The sequence below is a fragment of the Mobula birostris genome, unplaced genomic scaffold (assembly GCF_030028105.1).
Source record: "Mobula birostris isolate sMobBir1 unplaced genomic scaffold, sMobBir1.hap1 scaffold_937, whole genome shotgun sequence".
NCBI lineage: Eukaryota > Metazoa > Chordata > Chondrichthyes > Myliobatiformes > Myliobatidae > Mobula > Mobula birostris.
In genome coordinates, this window is record NW_027278654.1 from 41,662 (window position 1) to 67,434 (window position 25,773).

Here is a 25,773-nt window from a genome sequence, read left to right on the forward strand (position 1 = left end):
GGTGGGACTGGGTGAGAGTAAGAGTTCGGCACGGACTAGAAGGGCCGAGATGGCCTGTTTCTGGGCTGGAATTGTTATAGGGTTATATGCCGGTGATATTAACCTTGATCCTGTGCGGATACCCGCGTCCTCTCTGCCTTCGGTGAGTTAATGGATGGACACACACACACACACACGCACACACACGCGCACACACACTTCCTCCTACCTGGGTCACTCAAGCAGGCCGCTGGCCTCCGGGCCCGGATTCCGGCATCCCTGCTCCGTGTCCCGGCGGCTCGGCGGGCTTCGCCCCCTGAGAGTGGGGAGAGGTGAAACGTGTGTGAGAGCGGAGTATCGTCGGCCTCAGCGTGCGGGGGCGTTGGAGAGGGGCCGAGAGGGCGTTGACAAGGGTGACTCCGGGAATGATACTTTATACTTCAAACAATTGATACTGGAGCGTACAATCATCACAGCACTATTTGATTCTGCGCTTCCTGCTCCCTGGACTGCAATCGATAGTAAATAGTAAAAATTTAAATTATAAATCATAAATAGAAAATAAGGAAAGTAAGGTAGTGCAGAAAAATAGCCGTGAGACAGGTCCGGATATTTGGAGGGTACGGCCCAGATCCGGGTCAGGATCCATTCAGCAGTCTTATCACAGATGGGACTGTCTTGTCTCCCTCTCTCTTCACCATTTACACCTCGGACTTCAACTACTGCACAGAGTCTTGTCATCTTCAGAAGTTTTCGGATGACTCTGCCATAGTTGGATGCATCAGCAAGGGAGATGAGACTGAGTACAGGGCTACGGTAGCAAACTTTGTCACATGATGTGAGCAGAATTATCTGCAGCTTAATGTGAAAAAGACTAAGGAGCTGGTGGTAGACCTGAGGAGAGCTAAGGTACCGGTGACCCCTGTTTCCATCTAGGGGGTTGGTGTGGACATGGTGGAGGATTACAAATACCTGGGGATACGAATTGACAATAAACTGGACTGGTCTAAGAACACTGAGGCTGCCTACAAGAAGGGTCAGAGCCGTCTCTATTTCCTGAGGAGACTGAGGTCCTTTAACATCTGCCGGACAATGCTGAGGATGTTCTACGAGTCTGTGGTGGCCAGTGTGATCATGTTTGCTGTTGTGTGCTGGGGCAGCAGGCTGAGGGTAGCAGACACCAACAGAATCAACAAACTCATTCGTAAGGCCAGTGATGTTGTGGGGATGGAACTGGACTCTCTCACGGTGGTGTCTGAAAAGAGGAAGCTGTCCAAGTTGCATGCCATCATGGACAATGTCTCCCATCCACTACATAATGTACTGGGGGGGCACAGGAGTACATTCAGCCAGAGACTCATTCCACCGAGATGCAGCACAGAGCGTCATAGGAAGTCATTCCTGCCTGTGGCCATCAAACTTTACAACTCCTCCCTTGGAGGGTCAGACACCCTGAGCCGATAGGCTGGTCCAGGACTTATTTCATAATTTACTGGCGTAATTTACATATTACTATTTAACTATTTATGGTTTTATTACTATTTATTATTTATGGTGCAACTGTAACCAAAACCAGTTTCCCCCGGGATCAATAAAGTGTGACTATGACTATGACTGAGGAGCTGTTCCCAAATCTGGCCGTACGAGTCTTCCAGCTCCTGAGCCTTCTCCCGGAGGGAAGAGGGATGAAAAGTGTGTTGCTTGGGTGGGTAGTGTCCTTGATTATCCTGGCAGCACTGCTCCGACGGCGTGCGGTGTAAACTGAGTCCATGGACGGAAGATTGGTTTGTGTGATGTGCTGGGCCGTGTTCACGATCTTCTGCAGCTTCTTCCGGTCTTGGACAGGACAACTTCCATACCAGGGTGTGATGCACCCTAGGAGAATGCTTTCTACGGTGCATCTATAAAAATTAGTGAGGGTTTTAGGGGACAGGCCAAATTTCTTTAGTTTTCTCAGGAAGTAAAGGCGCTGGTGGGCCTTCTTGGCAGTGAACTCTGCTTGGTTGGACCAAGTCAGGTCATTTGTGATACTGACCCCGAGGAATTTAAAGCTTTCGACCTGCTCCACTTGTGCACCACCGGTGTAAATGGGGTCGTGCGGTCCGAATAGTGACGAGGCCCTGGTTGAGTGGATGCTTCCTGCGGTGGGTGAGACCGGGGCCGGGGGGGCACAGGCTCAGAGCGGACGGGAGGGCGGTGCCCGTTTCGGACGGGAGACGGGGGAGGGGTTTTCTTTAGCCGGAGGGCGGACTAGTCGGGAGAATTGGAGCCGAGAGGGATAGTCGGTCCGCCTGGACGGGCCGAACAGCCTAATTCTGCTCCGAGGTCTGACGGCCTCGCGGACCGCTGGGAGGGAGAGGGGCTCCCTCCTCACCCTCCCTACCGGGAGGGGCTTGGCGTCAGCCCCACGGAATGGGGTCCCGACAAATCAAACGCCAAAGACACCGAGCTGGTCGGCGTCTTTGGGAGTGTGTCTGTGTGTGTGTGGGGGGGGGGAGTGGGGAGGGTGGGGGGGGGGAGGGATTGGGCACACAGGCTCCCGTCTGCGTCGATGTCACTGGGGATCAGAGGGTTAAAAATCGCCCTCTGCAAAAAAAAAACGATTGCTCTCTCTCCCCTCCCCCCTCCCCCACCCATCAAATTCACCCACCCCATTGCGGACACTTTCCCCACCCATTGAATCCCCCCCCCCCGGGGTGCTCTCCGCGGTCACCCACTCTTCCTCACCCCACCCGTCACTGACACTCCCCCCCCCCCCACACACCCACCCCAGCAACTCCCTCCCCCCGGGCCTACCTGGCCTTGACTGCCGTCGCCCCCCGCGTTCCGGCGCGATTGCACCCCGACTGTTTCGAACGAGTGACTTCGTCCGCGAATCGCTCTCTGCCGAGACAAGGGGTGGGGGGGGGGGGGGGTGCGAGTTTACAGCCGGCTGGCCGCTCCGCGTCGCGAACCGGGGACGGGGATGGGCGCAAGACCGGGATTTGCGGCGGAAGGCACAGAGTTCGGCCCATCTGCTCCGTGCTGCCCCGACATCCCCACTTTAACCATTACCACCCTCCCTCCCGGTTTGCCCCGGTATCCCTCTAAACCTTTCCTGTCCGTGTCCCTGTCTGAGTGTCGTTAATGTACCTGCCTCGACCACTCCCTCCGGCAGCTCCTTCCACAGACAGACCACCCTCTGGGTGAAAAAGTTGCCCCTCGGGTCCCTATTAAATCTCTCTCCCCGTCTCACCTTAAACCTGTGCTCTCTGGTTCTCGATTCCCGACCCTGGGGAAAAGACTGTGCACACTCACCCTATCTGTGCCCCTCGTGGTTTTACACACCTCTGTAAGGTCACCCCTACACTCCAAGGAATAAAGTCCCAACCTGCCCGACCTCTCTCCGTAACTCAGTCCCTCGAGTCCCGGCGCCATCCTCATAAATCTCCCTCTGCACTCTTTCCAGCTCAGCGGCATCTTTCCTACAGCGGGACGACCAAAACCGAACACCGTACTCCCAGTGCGGCCTCACCGACGTCTCGTACAACTGGGACATGACCCCCGACTCCCGTACTCAATGTCCTGACTGATGAAGGCCAGCGTGTCGAACGCCTTCTTCACCGTCCCATCTACCCGTGACTCCACTTTCGGGGAACCGTGTCCCCGTACCCCTGGGTCCCCCTGTTCCACAACACTCCCTGGGGTCCCTGTCTACCTCTGTCTCCACTTTCGGGGAACCGTGTCCCTGTACCCCTGGGTCCCTCTGTTCCACAACACTCCCCGGGGTCCCTGTCTACCTGAGACTCTACTTTCAGGGAACCGTGTCCCCGTACCCCTGGGTCCATCTGTTCTACAACACCCCTCAAGGTCCCTGTCCACCCGTGACTCCACTTTCGGGGAACCGTGTCCCGGTACCCCGGGTCCCTCTGTTCTACGACACTCCCCAGGGTCCCTCCAGTTCACTCTGAGAAGTCCCACCCAGGTCTGTCTCCCTGAAATACGACAGCTCGCACTTATCCAAATTAAACTGCATTTGCCACTGGTCAGCCCACTTCACTCTGTAAATGCCTAAAAGCATCTTCGTTGTTACCATTAAGCCAGCACCTCCAAACTCTGCATTAGATCCCAGCCTGTAACCCACCCCCAGGGGTCTGTTATTCTATATATAAACCCCCAAAACCCTGGATTAGTTTAGGGAAACGATTCGGGAGCTTAAGGTAAAGGAACCCCGAGGAGCCGGTGATCAGGCTGGTGATGGACCTCAAGAGAGTGAGTTTGTTGAATGCCTAAGAGATGGCTTTTTAGAGCAGTTTGTCGTTGAGCCTACTCGGGGATCAGCTATACTGGATTGGGTGTTATGTAATGAACCAGAAGTGATTAGAGAGCCTAAGGTAAAATAACTCTTAGGAACCAGTGATCACAACATGATTGAGTTCAACTTGAAATCTGATAGGGAGAAACTAAAGTCTTGTGTAGCAGTATTTCAGTGGAATAAAGGAAATTACAGTGGTATGAGAGAGGAGTTGGCCAAAGTAAATTGGAAGGAGATGCTGGCAGGAATGGCTTGAGTTTCTGGGGAAAATGAGGAAGGTGCAGGACATGTGTATTCCAAAAATGAAGAAATACTCAAATGGTAAAATAGTACAGCCAAGGGAAGTCAAAGCCATTGTGAAAGCAAAAGAGAGGGCATACAACAAAGCAAAAATTAGTAGGAAGATAAGGGATTGGGAAATTTTTAAAAACCTACAGGGGGCAGCTAAAAGAATCATCAGGAGGGAAAAGATGAAATATGAAATTAAGCTAGCAAACAATGTCAAAGTGGATAGTAAAAGCTTTTTCAAGTATGTAAATATTAAAGAGAGGTGAGAGCGGATATAGGACCGCTAGAAAATGAGGTCGGAGAAATAATAACAGGAGACAAGGAGATGGCAGATGAACTAAATGAGTATTTTGCATCAGTCTTCACTGTGGAAGACACGAGCAGTGTGCCTGATGTTGTAGTGGGTGAAGGAAGAGAAGTGGGTGCAGTTACTGTTACAAGCGAGAAGGTGCTCAAAATGCTGAAAGACCTAAAGGTACATAAGTCACCCGGACCAGATGAACTGCACCCTAGGGTTCTGAAAGAGGTAACGTTGGAGATTGTGGTGACATTAGAAATGATCTTTCAAATATCATTGAACTCTGGCGTGGCTCCAGATGTCTGGAGAATTTCAAATGTTACTCTACTCTTTTAGAAAGACAGAAGAAAGGAAATTATACACCAGTTCTCCTAATCTCAGTAGTTGGGAAGATGTTAGAGTCAATTGTTAAGGATGAGCTGATGGAGTACTTGGTGACACAGGACAAGATAGGACAAAGTCAGCATGGTTTCCTTCAGGGAAAATCCCGCCTGACGAACCTATTGGAATTCTTTTAGGTAGGATAGATAAAGGGGGTGCAGTGGATGTTGTATATTTGGACTTTCAGAAGGCCTTTGACAAGGTGCCACACATCAGGCTGCTTAGCAAGTTAAGAGCCTATTACAGGAAAGTTACTGACATGGTTAGAGCATTGGCTAATCGGTAGGAGACAGTGAGTGGGGATAAAAGGACCTTTTTCTGGTTGGCTGCCAGTGACTAATGGTGTTCCGCAGGGGTCAGTGTTGGGACCACTTCCTTTTATGATGCATATTAATGATTTAGATAATGATAGAGATGATGGAATAGATGGCTGTGTTGCCAAATTTGCAGATGATATGAAGATTGGTGGAGGGGCAGGTAGTGTTGAGGAAACAGGTAGGATGCAGAACGACTTAGGCAGATTAGGAGAATGGGCAAGAAAGTGGCAAATGAAGTACAATGTTGGAAAATGCATGGTCGTGCACTTTGATAGTAGAAATAAATGTGTGGACTATTTTCTAAACAGGAAGAAAATCCAAAAATCTGAGATTGAAAGGGACTTGGGAGTCCTTGTGCAGAACACCCTGAAGATTAACTTGCAAATTGAGTCAGTGGTGAGGAAGGCAAATTCAATGTTAGCATTCATTTCAAGAGGTCTAGAGTACAAAAGCAGGGATGTGATGTTGAGTCTTTATAAGACACAGGTGAGGCCTCACCTTGAGTATTGTGAACGGTTTTGGGCCCCTCATCTTGTAAAAGATGTGCTGGCGTTGGAGAGGGTCCAGAGGAGGTTCACAAGGATGATTCCAGGAATGAAAGGGTTATCATACGAGGAACGTTTGATTCCTCTGGGTCCGTACTCACTGGAATTCAGAGGATGAGGGAGGATCTCATTGAAACCTTTAGAATGCTGAAAGGCCCAGGCAGAGTAGATGTGGAAAGGATGTTTCCCATGGTGGGGGAGTCTAGGACAAGAGGGCACAGCCTCAGGATAGAGGGGCACCCTTTCGAAACAGAGATGTAGAGAAATTTCTTCAGCCAAACGGTGGTGAATTTGTGGAATTTGTTGCCACAGGCAGCTGTGGAGGCCAGATTGTTGGGTGTATTTAAGGCAGAGATTGATAGGTTCTCGATTGGACATGGCATCAAAGGTTACAGGGTGAAGACTGGGGACTAGGATCGATAGGAGAAACAAAGGATCGGCCATGATTGAATATCGGAGAAGACTCAATGGGCCAAATGGCCTAATTCTGCTCCTATATCTTATGGTCTTATGAACCCCCAAATCTCCAGGTTAGATCCCAGCCTGCAACCCACTCCCAGTGATCTGTTATTCTATATATAAATCCCCCCAAACCCCTGGATTAGATCCCAGCCTGTAACCCACTCCCAGGGATCTGTTATTCTATGTATAAATCCCCTGAACCCCTGGGTTAGATCCCAGCCTGTAACCCACTCCCAGGGATCTGTTATTCTATATATAAACTTCCCGAACCCCTGGATTAGATCCCAGCCTGCAACCCCACTCCCAGTGATCTGTTATTCTATATATAAATCCCCCCAAACCCCTGGATTAGATCCCAGCCTGTAACCCACTCCCAGGGATCTGTTATTCTATGTATAAATCCCCTGAACCCCTGGGTTAGATCCCAGCCTGTAACCGACTCCCAGGGATCTGTTATTCTATATATAAACTTCCCGAACCCCTGGATTAGATCCCAGTCTGTAACCCACTCCCGGGGATCTGTTATTCTATATATAAACACCCCCAAACCCCTGGATTAGATCGCAGTCTGTAACCCACTCCCGGGGATCTGTTATTCTATATATAAACCCCCCGAACACCTGGATTAGATCCCAGCCTGTAACCCACTCCCGGGATCTGTTATTCTATATATAAACCCCCTGAACACCTGGATTAGATCCCAGCCTGCAACCCATTCCCAGGGATCTGTTATTCTATATATAAACCGCCTTCCCGAACTTCTGGATTAGATCCCAGTCTGTAACCCACACCCGGGGATCTGTTAGTCCATATGTAAACCCCACAAACCCCTGGATTAAATCCTTGCCTGCAAACCACTGCTAGAGATCTGTAATTCTCTATATTAACCCTCCGAACCCCTGGAATACATCACAGCCTGTAACCCACTCCCGGGGATCTGTTATTCTACATATAAATCCCCCTGAACCCCCGGATTAGATCCCAGCCTATAACCCACTCCTGAGAAATCTGTTATTCTATATATAAACCCCCTGAACCCCTACATTAGATCCCAGCCTATAACCTGCTCCCGGGGACCTGTTATTCTATATATAAACCCCCCGAAACTCTGGATTAGATCCCAGCCTGTAACCCACTCCGGGGGATCTGTTATTCTATATATAACCCCCCCCCCTGAACCCCTAGATTAGATCCCAGCCTATAACCCATCCCCAGGAATCTGTTATTCTATGTATAACCACCCCCCCCCCGAACCCCTGGATTAGATCCCAGCCTGTAACCCACTCCCAGAGATCTGTTATTCTATATATAACCCCCACAAACCCCTGAATTAGATCCCAGTCTGTAACCCACTCCTGGAGATCTGTTATTGTATATATAACCCCCCCCCCCCCGAACTCCTGGATTAGATCCCAGTCTGTAAACCACTCCCGGGGATCTGTTATTCTATATATAAACCCCCTGAACCCATGGATTAGATCCCAGCCTGTAACCCACCCCCAGAGACCTGTTATTCTATATATAAACCCCTGAACCCCTGGATTAGATCCCAGCCTGTAACCCACCCCCAGGGATCTGTTATTCTATATATAATCTCCCCCCGAACCCCTGGATTAGATCCCAGCCTGTAACCCACTCCCAGAGATCTGTTATTCTATATATAACCCCCCTAAACCCCTGGATTAGATCCCAGCCTGTAAACCACTCCCGGGGATCTGTTATTCTATATATACCCCCCACCCGGACCCCTTGATTAGATCCCAGCCTGTAACCCACTCCCGGGGATCAGTTATTCTATATATAAACCCCTGAACCTCTGGATTAGATCCCAGACTGTAACCCATTCCCGGAGATCTGTTATTCTATATATAACCCCCCCCAACCCCTGGATTAGATCCCAGCCTGTAACCCACCCCAGGGATCTGTTATTCTATATATAAACCCCCCCCCCCGAACCCCTGGATTAGATCCCAGCCTGTAACCCACTCCTGGGGATCTGTTATTCTATATATAACACCCCCCCAACCCCTGGATTAGATCCCAGCCTGTAACCCACTCCCGGATTTCTGTTATTCTATATATAACAACCCCCGCCCAACCCCTGGATTAGATCCCAGCCTGTAACCCACTCCTGGGGATCTGTTATTCTATATATAACACCCCCCCAACCCCTGGATTAGATCCCAGCCTGTAACCCACTCCCGGAGATCTGTTATTGTATATATAACACCGCCCCCCCCGAACCCTTTGATTAGATCCCAGCCTGTAACCCACTCCTGGAGATCTGTTATTCTATATACAACCCCCCACAAACCCCTGGATTAGATTCCAGTCTGTAACCCACTCCCAGAGACCTGTTATTCTATATATAACCCCCCCCCCCAAACTCCTGGTCTAGATCCCAGCCTGTAACCCACTCCCAGAGATCTGTTATTCTATATATAAACCCCCCAAACCCCTGGATTAGATCCCAGCCTGTAACCCACTCCCAGAGATCTGTTATTATATATATAACCCCCCTAAACCCCTGGATTAGATCCCAGCCTGTAAACCACTCCCGGGGATCTGTTATTCTATATATAACAACCCCCCCCCCCGAACCCCTGGATTAGATCCCAGCCTGTAACCCATTGCCGGGGATCTGTTATTCTATATATAACCCCCCCCCAACCCCTGGATTAGATCCCAGCCTGTAACCCACTCCTGGGGATCTGTTATTCTATATATAACACCCCCCCCGAACCCCTGGATTAGATCCCAGCCTGTAACCCACTCCCGGGGATCTGTTATTCTATATATAACCCCCACAATCCCCTGGATTAGATCCCAGTCCGTAACCCACTCCCGGGGATCTGTTATTCTATATATAACCCCCACAAACCCCTGGATTAGATCCCAGTCTGTAACCCACTGCCGGGGATCTGTTATTCTATATATACCCCCCCCGAACCCCTTGATTAGACCCCAGCCTGTAACCCACTCCCAGAGACCTGTTATTCTATATATAAACCCCTGAACCCCTGGATTAGATCCCAGCCTGTAACCCACCCCCAGGGATCTGTTATTCTATATATAACCACCCCCCCCCGAACCCCTGGATTAGATCCCAGCCTGTAACTCACTCCCAGAGACCTGTTATTCTATATATAAACCCCTGAACCCCTGGATTAGATCCCAGTCTGTAACCCACCCCCAGGGATCTGTTATTCTATATATAACCCCCCCCCGAACCCCTGGATTAGATCCCAGCCTGTAACCCACTCCCGGGGATCTGTTATTCTATATATAACCCCCCCCCCCGAACCCCTGGATTAGATCCCAGCCTGTAACCCACCCCAGGGATCTGTTATTCTATATATAACCCCCCCCCCAACCCCTGGATTAGATCCCAGCCTGTAACTCACTCCTGGGGATCTGTTATTCTATATATAACACCCCCCCCCGAACTCCTGGATTAGTTCCCAGCCTGTAACCCACCCCAGGGATCTGTTATTCTATATATAACCCCCCCCCCCCCAACCCCTGGATTAGATCCCAGCCTGTAACTCACTCCTGGGGATCTGTTATTCTATACATAAACCCCCCCGAACCCCTGGATTAGATCCCAGCCTGTAACCCATTCCCAGGGATCTGTTATTCTATATATAAACCCCTCTCTCTCTACTCCCACTCCCGCGACTGTCCTCCATGTCTCCCCATCTCTCTCCCCACCCCTTTCCCCAATGTCTCCCCTCCGCCTACCCGCGCTCTCTCTACCCACTCCCCCACTCCCCTCTCCTCCAGTCACGCCCCTCACCCCCACTCCCGCCCCTCTCTCTCCCCAATTCCCACCTTGAAGTTCTCGAGGAAGCCGCGCTCGGCGCCGTCGGCCCTCTCCTCCAGCCCGTGCTCGGACCCCATCATGGCCCGCGTCCTCTCGTCCAGCTCCCGGCACAGGTTCCCCAGTACCGTGCCCCTCGTTCGCTCCTGGGCAAACACAGAGAGAGAGAGACGGGCCGAAGGGACCGGGGGCGGCGGGGGGGCCCGGATGAGCAGGTTAGCAGGACGGGCTGCGCGTCGCTGGGAGATTCACGAGGATGTCGCCGGGACTCGAGGGACTGAGTTACGGAGAGAGGTCGGGCAGGTTGGGGACTTTATTCCTTGGAGCGTAGGGGTGACCTTACAGAGGTGTGTAAAACCACGAGGGGCACAGATAGGGTGAGTGTGCACAGTCTTTTCCCCAGGGTCGGGGAATCGACAACCAGAGGGCACAGGTTTGAGGTGAGACGGGAGAGAGATTTAATGGGGACCCGAGGGGCAACTTTTTCACCCAGAAGAAGTAGTCGAGGCAGGCACATTAACGACAGTGGGACAGGGACACAGATAGGAAACCTTTAGAGGGATACGGGACAAATGCGGGCGGCGGGGGGGGAGGTGACCGGCTCGGGAGGGGACGTGGGTCAGCAGAGAGCAGACGGGCCGAACGGCTTTCCTGGCTGGAAGGCCGCAGAGGTCCTACCTCCAGCGCTGAGAACCTCTCCGATCGGTAACTGCTGTACTCCGCATTGATCAGTTTCGTCAACAGGAACTCGCGGAACTCCGGTCCCTGAGGCAGAGCCAGAAAGTGAATGAGTGAGGGGTGGGGAGAGAGAGAGAGATATGGGGGGGAGCGTCGTGGAACAGAGGGACCCAGGGGTACGGGGACACGGTTCCCCGACAGTGGGGTCACGGGTAGACGGGGACCCCGGGGAGCGTCGTGGAACAGAGGGACCCGGGGGTACGGGGACACGGTTCCCCGAAAGTGGGGTCACGGGTAGACGGGGACCCCGGGGAGCGTCGTGGAACAGAGGGACACGGGGGTACGGGGACACGGTTCCCCGAAAGTGGGGTCACGGGTAGACGGGGACCCCGGGGAGCGTCGTGGAACAGAGGGACACGGGGGTACGGGGACACGGTTCCCCGAAAGTGGGGTCACGGGTAGACGGGGACCCCGGGGAGCGTTGTGGAACAGAGGGACACGGGGGTACGGGGACACGGTTCCCCGACAGTGGGGTCACGGGTAGACGGGGACCCCGGGGAGCGTTGTGGAACAGAGGGACCCGGGGGTACGGGGACACGGTTCCCCGAAAGTGGGGTCACGGGTAGACGGGGACCCCGGGGAGCGTTGTGGAACAGAGGGACCCAGGGGTACGGGGACACGGTTCCCCGACAGTGGGATCACGGGTAGACGGGGACCCCGGGGAGCGTTGTGGAACAGAGGGACCCAGGGGTACGGGGACACGGTTCCCTGAAAGTGGAGTCACAGGTAGACGGGACGGTGAAGAAGGCGTTCGACACTTCATCAGTCAGGACACTGAGTACGGGAGTCGGAGGGTCACGTCCCAGTCGTACGAGACGTCGGTGAGGCCGCACTGGGAGTACGGTGTTCGGTTTTGGTCGCCCCGCTGTGGGAAAGATGCCGCTGAGCTGGAAAGAGTGCGGAGGGAGATTCACGAGGATGTCGCCGAGACTGAGTTACGGAGAGAGGTCGGGCAGGTTGGGGACTTTATCCCTCAGAGCGCGGGGAGTGACCAAACTGATAACGAGATAAGGTGGAAGACGGCAGTCTACTCCACAGTTCAAAACTAGGGGGAATATATTCACGGTGAGAGGGGAAAGATTCACCCGGTAGCCAAGGGGAAACTTTTAACCCCAGAGGGTGTCTGTAGAAGGAACGAGTTGGAAGGGGCAGAGCTTGAAGCCGGCAGATTAAAGACATTTAAGAATCACGTTGACAGGAGGGGAGTGGCTTGGACTGACGTGGGAAAGCAGGGCGGGAACAGGGGTAGGACTACACTAGAGGGGCCGAGCAGCTTCTATACCTGATGTCTCGATCAGAGACTATATTGCTCAAACACCGTACCTCGGGGAAGACGGCAGGATTAGGGAGCGCGGGTCCGAACCAGGGTACGCCGTCGCGGGCCGTGACAGAGACCTGAGAAAGGTAGTCAGATGTTAGTGCGTGTTGGAAGCGGAGAGAGAGGCTGAGAAACGGGACGGGTCTCACCCTGAGAGAGAGAGGGACTGAGAGACACCGGTCAGTGTACAGATCTCCCCCTGAGAGAGAGGGACTGAGAGACACCGGTCAGTGTACAGATCTCCCCCTGAGAGAGAGGGACCGAGAGACACCGGTCAGTGTACAGATCTCCTCCTGAGAGACACCGGTCACTGTACAGATCTCCCCCTGAGAGAGAGGGACTGACAGACACCGGTCAGTGTACAGATCTCCCCCTGAGAGAGAGGGACCGAGAGACACCGGTCAGTGTACAGATCTCCCCCTGAGAGAGAGGGACTGAGAGACACCGGTCAGTGTACAGATCTCCCCCTGAGAGAGAGGGACTGAGAGACACCGGTCAGTGTACAGATCTCTCCCCTGAGAGAGAGGGACTGAGAGACACCGGTCAGTGTACAGATCTCCCTCTGAGAGAGAGGGACTGAGAGACACCGGTCAGTGTACAGATCTCTCCCTGAGAGAGAGGGACTGAGAGACACCGGTCAGTGTACAGATCTCCCCCTGAGAGAGAGGGACAGAGAGACACCGGTCAGTGTACAGATCTCCCTCTGAGAGAGAGGGACTGAGAGACACCGGTCAGTGTACAGATCTCTCCCCTGAGAGAGAGGGACTGAGAGACACCGGTCAGTGTACAGATCTGCCTCTGAGAGAGAGGGACTGAGAGACACCGGTCAGTGTACATATCTCCCCCTGAGAGTTGGAGAGGCCGAGCGATTGAAACGAAGGTCACACTCACCCTGTAGACTCTCTCTCCTGTGCCTGCGCTCTCCGCTCGCACCACGACGTAGGCGTGGAGAAAGTTGGACATCACCATCTCTGGGCTGAAGACAGCCTCCTCGTCCTGGAATATTAGAGCCACGATGTCGTTTCCGATGTGTCTCTTCCTCTGCAGCTGTTTGGAACAGAAGCGGTCCGGATTCATAACCATGATAAATAGAAGCTATTCAGCCCATCGAATCTGCCCCGCCATTCAATCATGGCTGATCGTTTTTTCCCTCCTCCTCAGCCCCACTCCCCAGCCATTTCAACGTAACCTTCGTCCAATCGAGAACCTATGAATCTCTGCCTTAAACACACCCAACGACCCGGCCTCCACAGCTGCCCGTGGCAACAAATTCCACCAATTCAGCACCCTCTGGCGAAAGAAAGTCCTCCACATCTCTGTTTTAAATGGACACCCCCTATGCCCTCGTGTCCTAGACTCCCCCACCACGGGAAACATCCTCTTCACATCTACTCTGTGTCGGCCTTTTTACATTCGAAAGGTTTCAGTGAGATCCCCACCCCCGCATCCTTCTGAATTCCAGCGAGTACAGAGCCAGAGCCATCAAACATTCCTCGTATGATAACCCTTTCATTCCCGGAATCATCCTTGTGAACCTCCTCCAGACCGTCCCCAATGAAGCATATCTTTTCTAAGGCGAGGGGCCCAAAACTGTTCACAATACTCAAGGTGAGGCCTCACTAGTGCCTTATGAAGACTCGACATCATATCCCTGCTCTTGTATTCTCGACCTCTTGAAATGAATGCTAACATTGAATTTGCCCTCCTCACCACCGACTCGACCTGCAAGTTAACCTTCAGGGAATCTTGCACAAGGACTCCCAAGTCCCTCTGCACCTCCCTGTTTAGGAAACTGTCAACTGTTTTATCCCTTCCACCAAGGTGTATGACCACAGGCTTCCCAACACCGTCTTTCATCTCCCACTCCATTCTCCTAATCCGTCCGAGTCTTTCTGCTGAGCCCCTGCTTCATCAACACCCTCACATCACTCACATTCCCTCGTCCCAAATTATTGACGCGTAACGTGAAAATGTTCCCATTTGGATCTATCTACATTGAGACACAAGGTGAAATGTGTCCTATGCTTTAACAGACAACAGACAATAGGTGCAGGAGTAGGCCATTCGGCCCTTCGAGCCAGCACCGCCATTCGCTGCGATCCTCCCGTCTTGAAGAGCAACCAACGCATCCAAGAATATGCCCAGGCCGCCCACAAATGTCGCCGATCAGGCTCCCGGTCAACCTTTGGGCTTCGACCTTTGGCCGCTGCTAGCCGCTGGAACACCAGCGGCTCTGATTTCACGGCTCCCCCTTGCCCCCACGGACGTCCTCCCCTGAGCCTGCGGGCGTTCGTACATCACAGGCCTTCGAATGGTGTGTGTGTGTGTGTGTGTGCGTCCTGTCCGCGTACACCGAGGTCCCTCTGTCCCTCGACCCACCCCTCCATTCACGGTGTGTGTCCTACCCTCGTACACCGAGGTCCCTCTGTCTCTCGACCCACCCCTCCATTCACGGTGTGTATCCTACCCTCGTACACCGAGGCCCCCCTGTCCCTCGACACTCCCCACCGTTCATGGTGTGTGTCCCACCCTCCTACACCGAGGTCCCCCTGTCCCTCGACCCACCTCTCCATTCACGGTGTGTATCCTACCCTCGTACACCGAGGTCCCTCTATCCCTCGACACTCCCCACCAGTCATGTTGTGTGTCCCACCCTCTTACAGCGAGGTCCCACTGTCCCTCGACACTCCCCACCGGTCACAGTGTGTGTCCTGTCCGCGTACACCGAGGTCCCTCTGTCCCTCGACCCACCCCTCCATTCACGGTGTGTATCCTACCCTCGTACACCGAGGTCCCTCTATCCCTCGACACTCCCCACCAGTCATGTTGTGTGTCCCACCCTCCTACAGCAAGGTCCCACTGTCCCTCGACTCTCCCCACCGGTCACAGTGTGTGTCCTACCCTCGTACACCGAGGTACCCTCTGTCCCTCGACTCTCCCCACCGGTCACGGTGTGTGTCCCTCCCTCACACACCGAGGTCCCCCTGTCCCTTGACACTCCCCACCAGTCACGGTGTGTATCCTACCCTCGTACACCGAGGTCCCCCTGTCCCTCGACACTCTCCCCACCGGTCACGGTGTGTGTCCGACCCTCGTACACCAAGGTCCCCCTGTCCCTCGACTCTCCCCACCATTCACAGTGTGTGTCCTACCCTCGTACACCGAGGTCCCCTGTCCCTCGACACTCCCCACCGGTCACGGTGAGTGTGTCCCAGCCTCACACACCGAGGTCTCCCTGTCCCTCGACACTCCCCACCGGTCACGGTGTGTGTGTGTCCCAGCCTCACACACCGAGGTCCCTCTGTCCCTCGACTCTCCCCACCGGTCACGGTGTGTGTCCGACTCTCGTACACTGAGGTCCCCCTGACCCTCGACTCTCTCCCCACCGGTCACGGTGAGTGTCTGACCCTCGTACACCGAGGTCCCCCTGACCCTCGACTCTCCCCACCGGTCACGGTGTGTATCCTACCCTCGTACACCAAGGTCCCTCTGTCCCTCGACACTCTCCCCACCGGTCACGGTGTGTGTGTCCGACCCTCGTACACTGAGGTCCCCTCTGTCCCTCGACTCTCCCCACCGGTCACGGTGTGTGTCCGACCCTCGTACACCAAGGTCCCCCTGTCCCTCGACTCTCCCCACCATTCACAGTGTGTGTCCTACCCTCGTACACCGATCCCCCTGTCCCTCGACTCTCCCCACCGGTCACGGTGTGTGTGTCCTACCCTCGTACACCGAGGTCCCCCTGTCCCTCGACACTCTCCCCACCGGTCACGGTGAGTGTCTGACCCTCACACACCGAGGTCCCCCTGACCCTCGACTCTCCCCACCGGTCACGGTGTGTATCCTACCCTCGTACACCAAGGTCCCCTCTGTCCCTCGACTCTCCCCACCGGTCACGGTGTGTGTCCGACCCTCGTACACCAAGGTCCCCCTGTCCCTCGACTCTCCCCACCATTCACAGTGTGTGTCCTACCCTCGTACACCGAGGTACCCTCTGTCCCTCGACTCTCCCCACCGGTCACCGTGTGTGTGTCCTACCCTCATACACCAGGATCCCCTGGTCCCTCGACTCTCCCCACCGTTCACCAGTGTGCGTCCCACCCCTGTAAACTGAGGCCCTGCTGTCCCTCGACTCTCCCCACCGGTCACAGTGTGTGTGTCCTACCCTCATACACCAGGATCCCCTGTCCCTCGACACTCCCCACCGGTATCGGTGTGTGTCCTACCCCTCGTACAACGAGGTCCCCCTGTCCATCGACACTCCCCACCGGTCACGGTGTGTGTGTCCCATCCTCGTACACCAGGATCCCCCTGTCCCTCGACACTCCCCACTGGTCACGGTGTGTGTCCACCCCCGTACACCGAGGCCCCCCTGTCCCTTGACACTCGCCACTGTTCAGACCTGCTGGGGTCACCCTCGGTGAAGGGCAACATCGTGCAGGACGTGGAACATAACCTCGTTGCCCTGGTATTGCGTATAAACGGACTCTGACCCGGTCTGGCCGAAGCTGGTGTCCAACCCTCCTCGAAACCTGGAAAGGGGCACAGAAGGAGATGGATTAAGGGAAGGGTGGTGAAGTTGGACATGGGTCCCCCCCTCCCCCATCCCTGTCCCACCCACACCCGGGGGTTACTAAGAGAGAGATAATTACTCACCCCATAAAATTCTGAAGTTGGATCCGATCGCCCAGAAGGTGAAGGAATTCCTGGAACTCAGCACTTTCCTCATTGTTGCTGAATATGTCCTCCTCAGACACCTGGGGTCAGACACAGAGTGAATCTCCCTCCACACCGTCCCATCACACACTCCCGGGGTCAGACACAGAGTGAATCTCCCTCCACACCGTCCCATCACACACTCGCCGGGGTCAGACACAGAGTGAATCTCGCTCCCCACCGTCCCATCACAACACTCCCGGGGTCAGAAACAGAGTGAATCTCCCTCCGCACCGTCCCATCACACAGTCCCGGGGTCAGAGACAGAGTGAATCTCCCTCCACACGTCCCATCACACACTCCCGGGGTCAGACACAGAGTGAATCTCCCTCCACACCGTCCCATCACACCCTCCCCGGGATCAGACACAGAGTGAATCTCCCTCCACACCGTCCCATCACACACTCCCGGGGTCAGACACAGAGTGAATCTCCCTCCACACCGTCCCATCACACACTCCCGGGTCAGACACAGAGTGATCTCGCTCCCACCGTCCCATCACACTCCCGGGTCAGAAACAGAGTGAATCTCCCTCCGCACCGTCCCATCACACAGTCCCGGGGTCAGAGACAGAGTGAATCTCCCTCCACACCGTCCCATCACACACTCCCGGGGTCAGACACAGAGTGAATCTCCCTCCACACCGTCCCATCACACCCTCCGGGATCAGACACAGAGTGAATCTCCCTCCACACCGTCCCATCACACACTCCCGGGGTCAGAAAAAGAGTGAAGCTCCCCCCACACCGTCCCATCACACACTCCCGGGGTCAGACACAGAGTGAATCTCCCTCCGCACCGTTCCATCACACACTCCCGGGGTCAGACACAGAGTGAATCTCCCTCCGCACCGTCCCATCACACACTCCCGGGGTCAGACACAGAGTGAATCTCCCTCCGCACCGTCCCATCACACCCTCCCGGGATCAGACACAGAGTGAATCTCCCTCCACACCGTCCCATCGCGCACTCCTGGGGCCAGACACAGAGTGAATCTCCCTCCACACCGTCCCATCACACACTCCCGGGGTCAGAGACAGAGTGAATCTCCCTCCACACCGTCCCATCACACACTCCCGGGGTCAGACACAGAGTGAATCTCCCTCCACACCGTCCCATCACACACTTGCAGGGTCAGACACAGAGTGAATCTCCCTCCACACCGTCCCATCACACACTCCCGGGGTCAGACACAGAGTGAATCTCCCTCCGCACCGTCCCATCACACACTCCCGGGGACAGACACAGAGTGAATCTCCCTCCGCACCGTCCCATCACACACTCCCGGGGTCAGACACAGAGTGAATCTCCCTCCACACCGTCCCATCACACACTCCCGGGGTCAGACACAGAGTGAATCTCCCTCCACACCGTCCCATCACACACTCCCGGGGTCAGACACAGAGTGAATCTCGCTCCCCACCGTCCCATCACACACTCCCGGGGTCAGAAACAGAGTGAATCTCCCTCCGCACCGTCCCATCACACAGTCCCGGGGTCAGAGACAGAGTGAATCTCCCTCCACACCATCCCATCACACACTCCCGGGGTCAGACACAGAGTGAATCTCCCTCCACACCGTCCCATCACACCCTCCCGGGATCAGACACAGAGTGAATCTCCCTCCACACCGTCCCATCACACACTCCCGGGGTCAGACACAGAGTGAATCTCCCTCCACACCGTCCCATCACACACTCCCGGGGTCAGACACAGAGTGAATCTCGCTCCCCACCGTCCCATCACACACTCCCGGGGTCAGAAACAGAGTGAATCTCCCTCCGCACCGTCCCATCACACAGTCCCGGGGTCAGAGACAGAGTGAATCTCCCTCCACACCGTCCCATCACACACTCCCGGGGTCAGACACAGAGTGAATCTCCCTCCACACCGTCCCATCACACCCTCCCGGGATCAGACACAGAGTGAATCTCCCTCCGCACCGTCCCATCACGCACTCCCGGGGTCAGACACAGAGTGAATCTCCCTCAGCACCGTCCCATCACACCCTCCCGGGGTCAGACACAGAGTGAATCTCCCTCCACACCGTCCCATCACACCCTCCCGGGATCAGACACAGAGTGAATCTCCCACCGCACCGTCCCATCGCGCACTCCCGGGGTCAGACACAGAGTGAATCTCCCTCCGCACCGTCCCATCACACCCTCCCGGGGTCAGACACAGAGTGAATCTCCCTCCGCACCGTCCCATCACACACTCCCGGGGTCAGACACAGAGTGAATCTCCCTCCGCACCGTCCCATCACACCCTCCCGGGATCAGACACAGAGTGAATCTCCCTCCACACCGTCCCATCGCGCACTCCTGGGGCCAGACACAGAGTGAATCTCCCTCCACACCGTCCCATCACACACTCCCGGGGTCAGAGACAGAGTGAATCTCCCTCCACACCGTCCCATCACACACTCCCGGGGTCAGACACAGAGTGAATCTCCCTCCACACCGTCCCATCACACACTTGCAGGGTCAGACACAGAGTGAATCTCCCTCCACACCGTCCCATCACACACTCCCGGGGTCAGACACAGAGTGAATCTCCCTCCGCACCGTCCCATCACACACTCCCGGGGACAGACACAGAGTGAATCTCCCTCCGCACCGTCCCATCACACACTCCCGGGGTCAGACACAGAGTGAATCTCCCTCCACACCGTCCCATCACACACTCCCGGGGTCAGACACAGAGTGAATCTCCCTCCGCACCGTCGCATCACACACTCCCGTCGTCAGACACAGAGTGAATCTCCCTGTGCACCGTCCCATCACACACTCCCGGGGTCAGACACAGAGTGAATCTCCCTCCACACCGTCCCATCACACACTCCCGGGGTCAGACACAGAGTGAATCTCCCTCCGCACCGTCCCATCACACCCTCCCGGGATCAGACACAGAGTGAATCTCCCTCCACACCGTCATATCGCGCACTCCTGGGGCCAGACACAGAGTGAATCTCCCTCCACACCGTCCCATCACACACTCCCGGGGTCAGAGACAGAGTGAATCTCCCTCCACACCGTCCCATCACACACTCCCGGGGTCAGACACAGAGTGAATCTCCCTCCACACTGTCCCATCACAAACTCCCGGGGTCAGACACAGAGTGAATCTCCCTCCGCACCGTCGCATCACACACTCCCGGGGTCAGACACAGAGTGAATCTCCCTCCACACTGTCCCATCACAAACTCCCGGGGTCAGACACAGAGTGAATCTCCCTCCGCACCGTCGCATCACACACTCCCGGGGTCAGACACAGAGTGAATCTCCCTCCGCACCGTCCCATCACACCCTCCCGGGATCAGACACAGAGTGAATCTCCCTCCGCACTGTCCCATCACGCACTCCCGGGGTCAGACACAGAGTGAATCTCCCTCCACACCGTCCCATCACACACTCCCGGGGTCAGGCACAGAGTGAATCTCCCTCCACACCGTCCCATCACACCCTCCCGGGGTCAGACACAGAGTGAATCTCCCTCCAAACCGTCCCATCACACACTCCCGGGGTCAGACACAGAGTGAATCTCCCTCCACACCGTCCCATCACACACTCCCGGGGTCAGACACAGAGTGAATCTCCCTCCACACCGTCCCATCACACCCTCCCGGGATCAGACACAGAGTGAATCTCCCTCCGCACCGTCCCATCACGCACTCCCGGGGTCAGACACAGAGTGAATCTCCCTCAGCACCGTCCCATCACACCCTCCCGGGGTCAGACACAGAGTGAATCTCCCTCCACACCGTCCCATCACACCCTCCCGGGATCAGACACAGAGTGAATCTCCCACCGCACCGTCCCATCACGCACTCCCGGGGTCAGACACAGAGTGAATCTCCCTCCGCACCGTCCCATCACACCCTCCCGGGGTCAGACACAGAGTGAATCTCCCTCCGCACCGTCCCATCACACACTCCCGGGGTCAGACACAGAGTGAATCTCCCTCCGCACCGTCCCATCACACCCTCCCGGGATCAGACACAGAGTGAATCTCCCTCCACACCGTCCCATCGCGCACTCCTGGGGCCAGACACAGAGTGAATCTCCCTCCACACCGTCCCATCACACACTCCCGGGGTCAGAGACAGAGTGAATCTCCCTCCACACCGTCCCATCACACACTCCCGGGGTCAGACACAGAGTGAATCTCCTTCCACACCGTCCCATCACACACTTGCAGGGTCAGACACAGAGTGAATCTCCCTCCACACCGTCCCATCACACACTCCCGGGGTCAGACACAGAGTGAATCTCCCTCCACACCGTCCCATCGCGCACTCCTGGGGCCAGACACAGAGTGAATCTCCCTCCACACCGTCCCATCACGCACTCCCGGGGTCAGAGACAGAGTGAATCTCCCTCCACACCGTCCCATCACACACTCCCGGGGTCAGACACAGAGTGAATCTCCCTCCACACCGTCCCATCACACACTTGCAGGGTCAGACACAGAGTGAATCTCCCTCCACACCGTCCCATCACACACTGCCGGGGTCAGACACAGAGTGAATCTCCCTCCGCACCGTCCCATCACACACTCCCGGGGACAGACACAGAGTGAATCTCCCTCCACACCGTCCCATCACACACTCCCGGGGTCAGACACAGAGTGAATCTCGCTCCCCACCGTCCCATCACACACTCCCGGGGTCAGAAACAGAGTGAATCTCCCTCCGCACCGTCCCATCACACAGTCCCGGGGTCAGAGACAGAGTGAATCTCCCTCCACACCGTCCCATCACACACTCCCGGGGTCAAACACAGAGTGAATCTCCCTCCACACCGTCCCATCACACCCTCCCGGGATCAGACACAGAGTGAATCTCCCTCCACACCGTCCCATCACACACTCCCGGGGTCAGAAACAGAGTGAAGCTCCCCCCACACCGTCCCATCACACACTCCCGGGGTCAGACACAGAGTGAATCTCCCTCCGCACCGTTCCATCACACACTCCCGGGGTCAGACACAGAGTGAATCTCCCTCCGCACCGTCCCATCACACCCTCCCGGGATCAGACACAGAGTGAATCTCCCTCCGCACTGTCCCATCACGCACTCCCGGGGTCAGACACAGAGTGAATCTCCCTCAGCACCGTCCCATCACACCCTCCCGGGGTCAGACACAGAGTGAATCTCCCTCCACACCGTCCCATCACACCCTCCCGGGATCAGACACAGAGTGAATCTCCCACCGCACCGTCCCATCACGCACTCCCGGGGTCAGACACAGAGTGAATCTCCCTCCGCACCGTCCCATCACACCCTCCCGGGGTCAGACACAGAGTGAATCTCCCTCCGCACCGTCCCATCACACACTCCCGGGGTCAGACACAGAGTGAATCTCCCTCCGCACCGTCCCATCACACCCTCCCGGGATCAGACACAGAGTGAATCTCCCTCCACACCGTCCCATCGCGCACTCCTGGGGCCAGACACAGAGTGAATCTCCCTCCACACCGTCCCATCACACACTCCCGGGGTCAGAGACAGAGTGAATCTCCCTCCACACCGTCCCATCACACACTCCCGGGGTCAGACACAGAGTGAATCTCCCTCCACACCGTCCCATCACACACTTGCAGGGTCAGACACAGAGTGAATCTCCCTCCACACCGTCCCATCACACACTCCCGGGGTCAGACACAGAGTGAATCTCCCTCCGCACCGTCCCATCACACCCTCCCGGGATCAGACACAGAGTGAATCTCCCTCCACACCGTCCCATCGCGCACTCCTGGGGCCAGACACAGAGTGAATCTCCCTCCACACCGTCCCATCACACACTCCCGGGGTCAGAGACAGAGTGAATCTCCCTCCACACCGTCCCATCACACACTCCCGGGGTCAGACACAGAGTGAATCTCCTTCCACACCGTCCCATCACACACTTGCAGGGTCAGACACAGAGTGAATCTCCCTCCACACCGTCCCATCACACACTCCCGGGGTCAGACACAGAGTGAATCTCCCTCCACACCGTCCCATCGCGCACTCCTGGGGCCAGACACAGAGTGAATCTCCCTCCACACCGTCATATCGCGCACTCCTGGGGCCAGACACAGAGTGAATCTCCCTCCACACCGTCCCATCACACACTCCCGGGGTCAGACACAGAGTGAATCTCCCTCCACACCGTCCCATCACACACTCCCGGGGTCAGACACAGAGTGAATCTCCCTCCACACTGTCCCATCACAAACTCCCGGGGTCAGACACAGAGTGAATCTCCCTCCACACCGTCGCATCACACACTCCCGGGGTCAGACACAGAGTGAATCTCCCTCCACACTGTCCCATCACAAACTCCCGGGGTCAGACACAGAGTGAATCTCGCTCCCCACCGTCCCATCACACACTCCCGGGGTCAGACACAGAGTGAATCTCCCTCCGCACCGTCGCATCACACACTCCCGGGGTCAGACACAGAGTGAATCTCCCTCCGCACCGTCCCATCACACACTCCCGGGGTCAGACACAGAGTGAATCTCCCTCCACACCGTCCCATCACACACTCCCGGGGTCAGGCACAGAGTGAATCTCCCTCCACACCGTCCCATCACACACTCCCGGGGTCAGACACAGAGTGAATCTCCCTCCAAACCGTCCCATCACACACTCCCGGGGTCAGACACAGAGTGAATCTCCCTCCGCACCGTTCCATCACACACTCCCGGGGTCAGACACAGAGTGAATCTCCCTCCGCACCGTCCCATCACACCCTCCCGGGATCAGACACAGAGTGAATCTCCCTCCGCACTGTCCCATCACGCACTCCCGGGGTCAGACTTGTCGCTCTTTCTGAGGGATATGAGACTGGGGCAGTTACTCGGCGTTTGGGAACGAACTGGCTCAGGGTGTTATAGGAACACACACATGTCCCCCTTTCTGGTAGATGACGCCAAATTTGAATTTATTTGTGATCACGTGTTCATCAAAATCCAGGATCAGCCGGGAGGCCTGGATGGAGAGGGGGAGGGGAGAGAGGGGAGAGAGGGGGAGAGAGGGAGAGAGGAGAGAGGGGAGAGAGGGGAGAGGGGAGAGAGGGGGAGAGAGGGGAGAGAGGGAGAGAGGGGAGAGGGGGATAGGGGAGAGTGGGGAGAGAGAGTGGAGAGAGAGGGAAGGGGAGAGAGAGGGGTGAGAGGGGGAGAGAGGGGGAGAGAGGAGAGAAGCAGGGTGAGGGATGAGAGAGTGTGATGGGGAGAGGGGGAGTGAGAAGGGGGTTTGAGGGGGAAGTGGGTGGGAGGGCGGCGAGCGAGAGGGAGGGGAGGATGGCGATATGAGGTGGGGGGAGTAGGGAGACAAGGGGAGACGGGTAGGGGATGGGGAGGGAGAGCGACAGGGAGAGGTAGGCATTGGGGAGTGTGAGGGGAGGGGAGGGAGAAATCAATACTGTGATTCTATATTTCTGTCTATCTGTCTGTCTCTCCCTATGTGTGTTTATCTGTCTTTATCTCTCCCTCTTTCCCCTCCCTTTCCTACTCTGTCCCTCTTACCTCATTCTCTCTTGTTCTGCTTTCCTCTCTCACTCCCTTCCTCTCTCTACTTTTCTTCCCCCCTTTCTCACTCTCTCTCTCTCCTCATCTCTCTGCCCCTCCCCCTCTGTCTCCCTCTTCCCCCTCCCTCCACCTCTCACCCCTCACCCCCTCCTCATTGATTCCTTCTGCCTCTCTCCCTGTGAAGCCCTCCCTCCCTCTCACCCCCCCCCCACACCCCCCCACCCCGGCTTACCTGAGCGCACAGCACCGGGTTGAATCGCCCCACCGTGAGGCCCGCGTTGAGGAACTGCGGAGGGAAGAGGGCAGAGGCGTTAGGGGGAAGCGTGCGGGCCGCGGATTGGAACTCCCTCCGCCCGTACTCCGAGCCCCGTCGCCCGAGGCAGCAGTCCTGGTCTACCCCTTCCCCGGCCGCCTAGCCCCTCGGGTCCCTATTAAATCTCTCTCCCCCTCTCACCTCAATCCTGTGCCCTCTGGTTCTCGATTCCCCGACCCTGGGGAAAAGACTGTGCACACTCACCCTATCTGTGCCCCTCGTGGTTTTACACACCTCTGTAAGGTCACCCCTACGCTCCAAGGAATAAAGTCCCCAACCTGCCCGACCTCTCTCCGTCACTCAGTCCCTCGAGTCCCGGCGACATCCTCGTAAATCTCCCTCCGCGCTCTTTCCAGCTCAGCGGCATCTTCCCCCGCAGGCAGAGGGTATAACATTCCGAGGGGCTCTCCCGGGATCTTTCTCCTCCGGGGGGGCGGGGTAAATGCCCAATACCAGAGGGTTGAGAGGGGGTAATTTCACAGGAGAGGTGAGGGGGCAAGTGGGTACCAGGGGTGGTGGTGGGGACAGAGACGATAGGGGTGTGTAAGAGGGTCTCGGATAGAGACGCGGAACGGAGGGTGGATAGATGGTTCAGTTCAGTTCGGCGACTGATTACTAATTTGGGACTGAGATACGGTGGATCCGACACTTCACGCTCTCGGTCCGGCACGCCGGAAACCCGGTCCGGCCCTTGCCCTCCGCACTTCCTTCCCCACCCACTACCCCGGAACCCACCTTGGCCATCTGCAGGACCGTGGGGCTGTCGGCCGCCGAGGTCACCGCCAT

At 56.0% G+C, this 25,773-nt stretch overlaps 1 protein-coding gene across 1 annotated transcript; it reads right to left on the reverse strand.

Annotated features, from left to right (window-relative positions):
* Nucleotides 1-345: 345 nt before the first annotated feature.
* Nucleotides 346-25,773, reverse strand: LOC140193846 (rap1 GTPase-activating protein 1-like). Its single transcript, XM_072251004.1, has 12 exons — nucleotides 25,723-25,773; nucleotides 24,907-24,960; nucleotides 24,052-24,135; nucleotides 17,097-17,197; nucleotides 16,856-16,972; nucleotides 14,525-14,714; nucleotides 13,332-13,487; nucleotides 12,446-12,517; nucleotides 11,063-11,149; nucleotides 10,396-10,530; nucleotides 2,776-2,862; nucleotides 346-417 (listed from the first exon to the last, which is right to left on the reverse strand). Exons 1-12 carry the CDS (start codon nucleotides 25,771-25,773, stop codon nucleotides 346-348), a joined length of 1,206 nt encoding a protein of 401 aa, XP_072107105.1.

Coding starts and splice junctions, on each gene's coding strand:
- LOC140193846 (XM_072251004.1), bottom strand. CDS start 25,773: ATGGCGGTGACCTCGGCGGCCGACAGCCCCACGGTCCTGCAGATGGCC. Junction 24,961..25,722: donor CGGTCCTGCAGATGGCCAAG/GTGGGTTCCGGG, acceptor TTCCCTCCGCAG/TTCCTCAACGCGGGCCTCAC. Junction 14,715..16,855: donor GATGTTGCCCTTCACCGAGG/GTGACCCCAGCA, acceptor CCGCAGGCTCAG/GGGAGGACGTCCGTGGGGGC.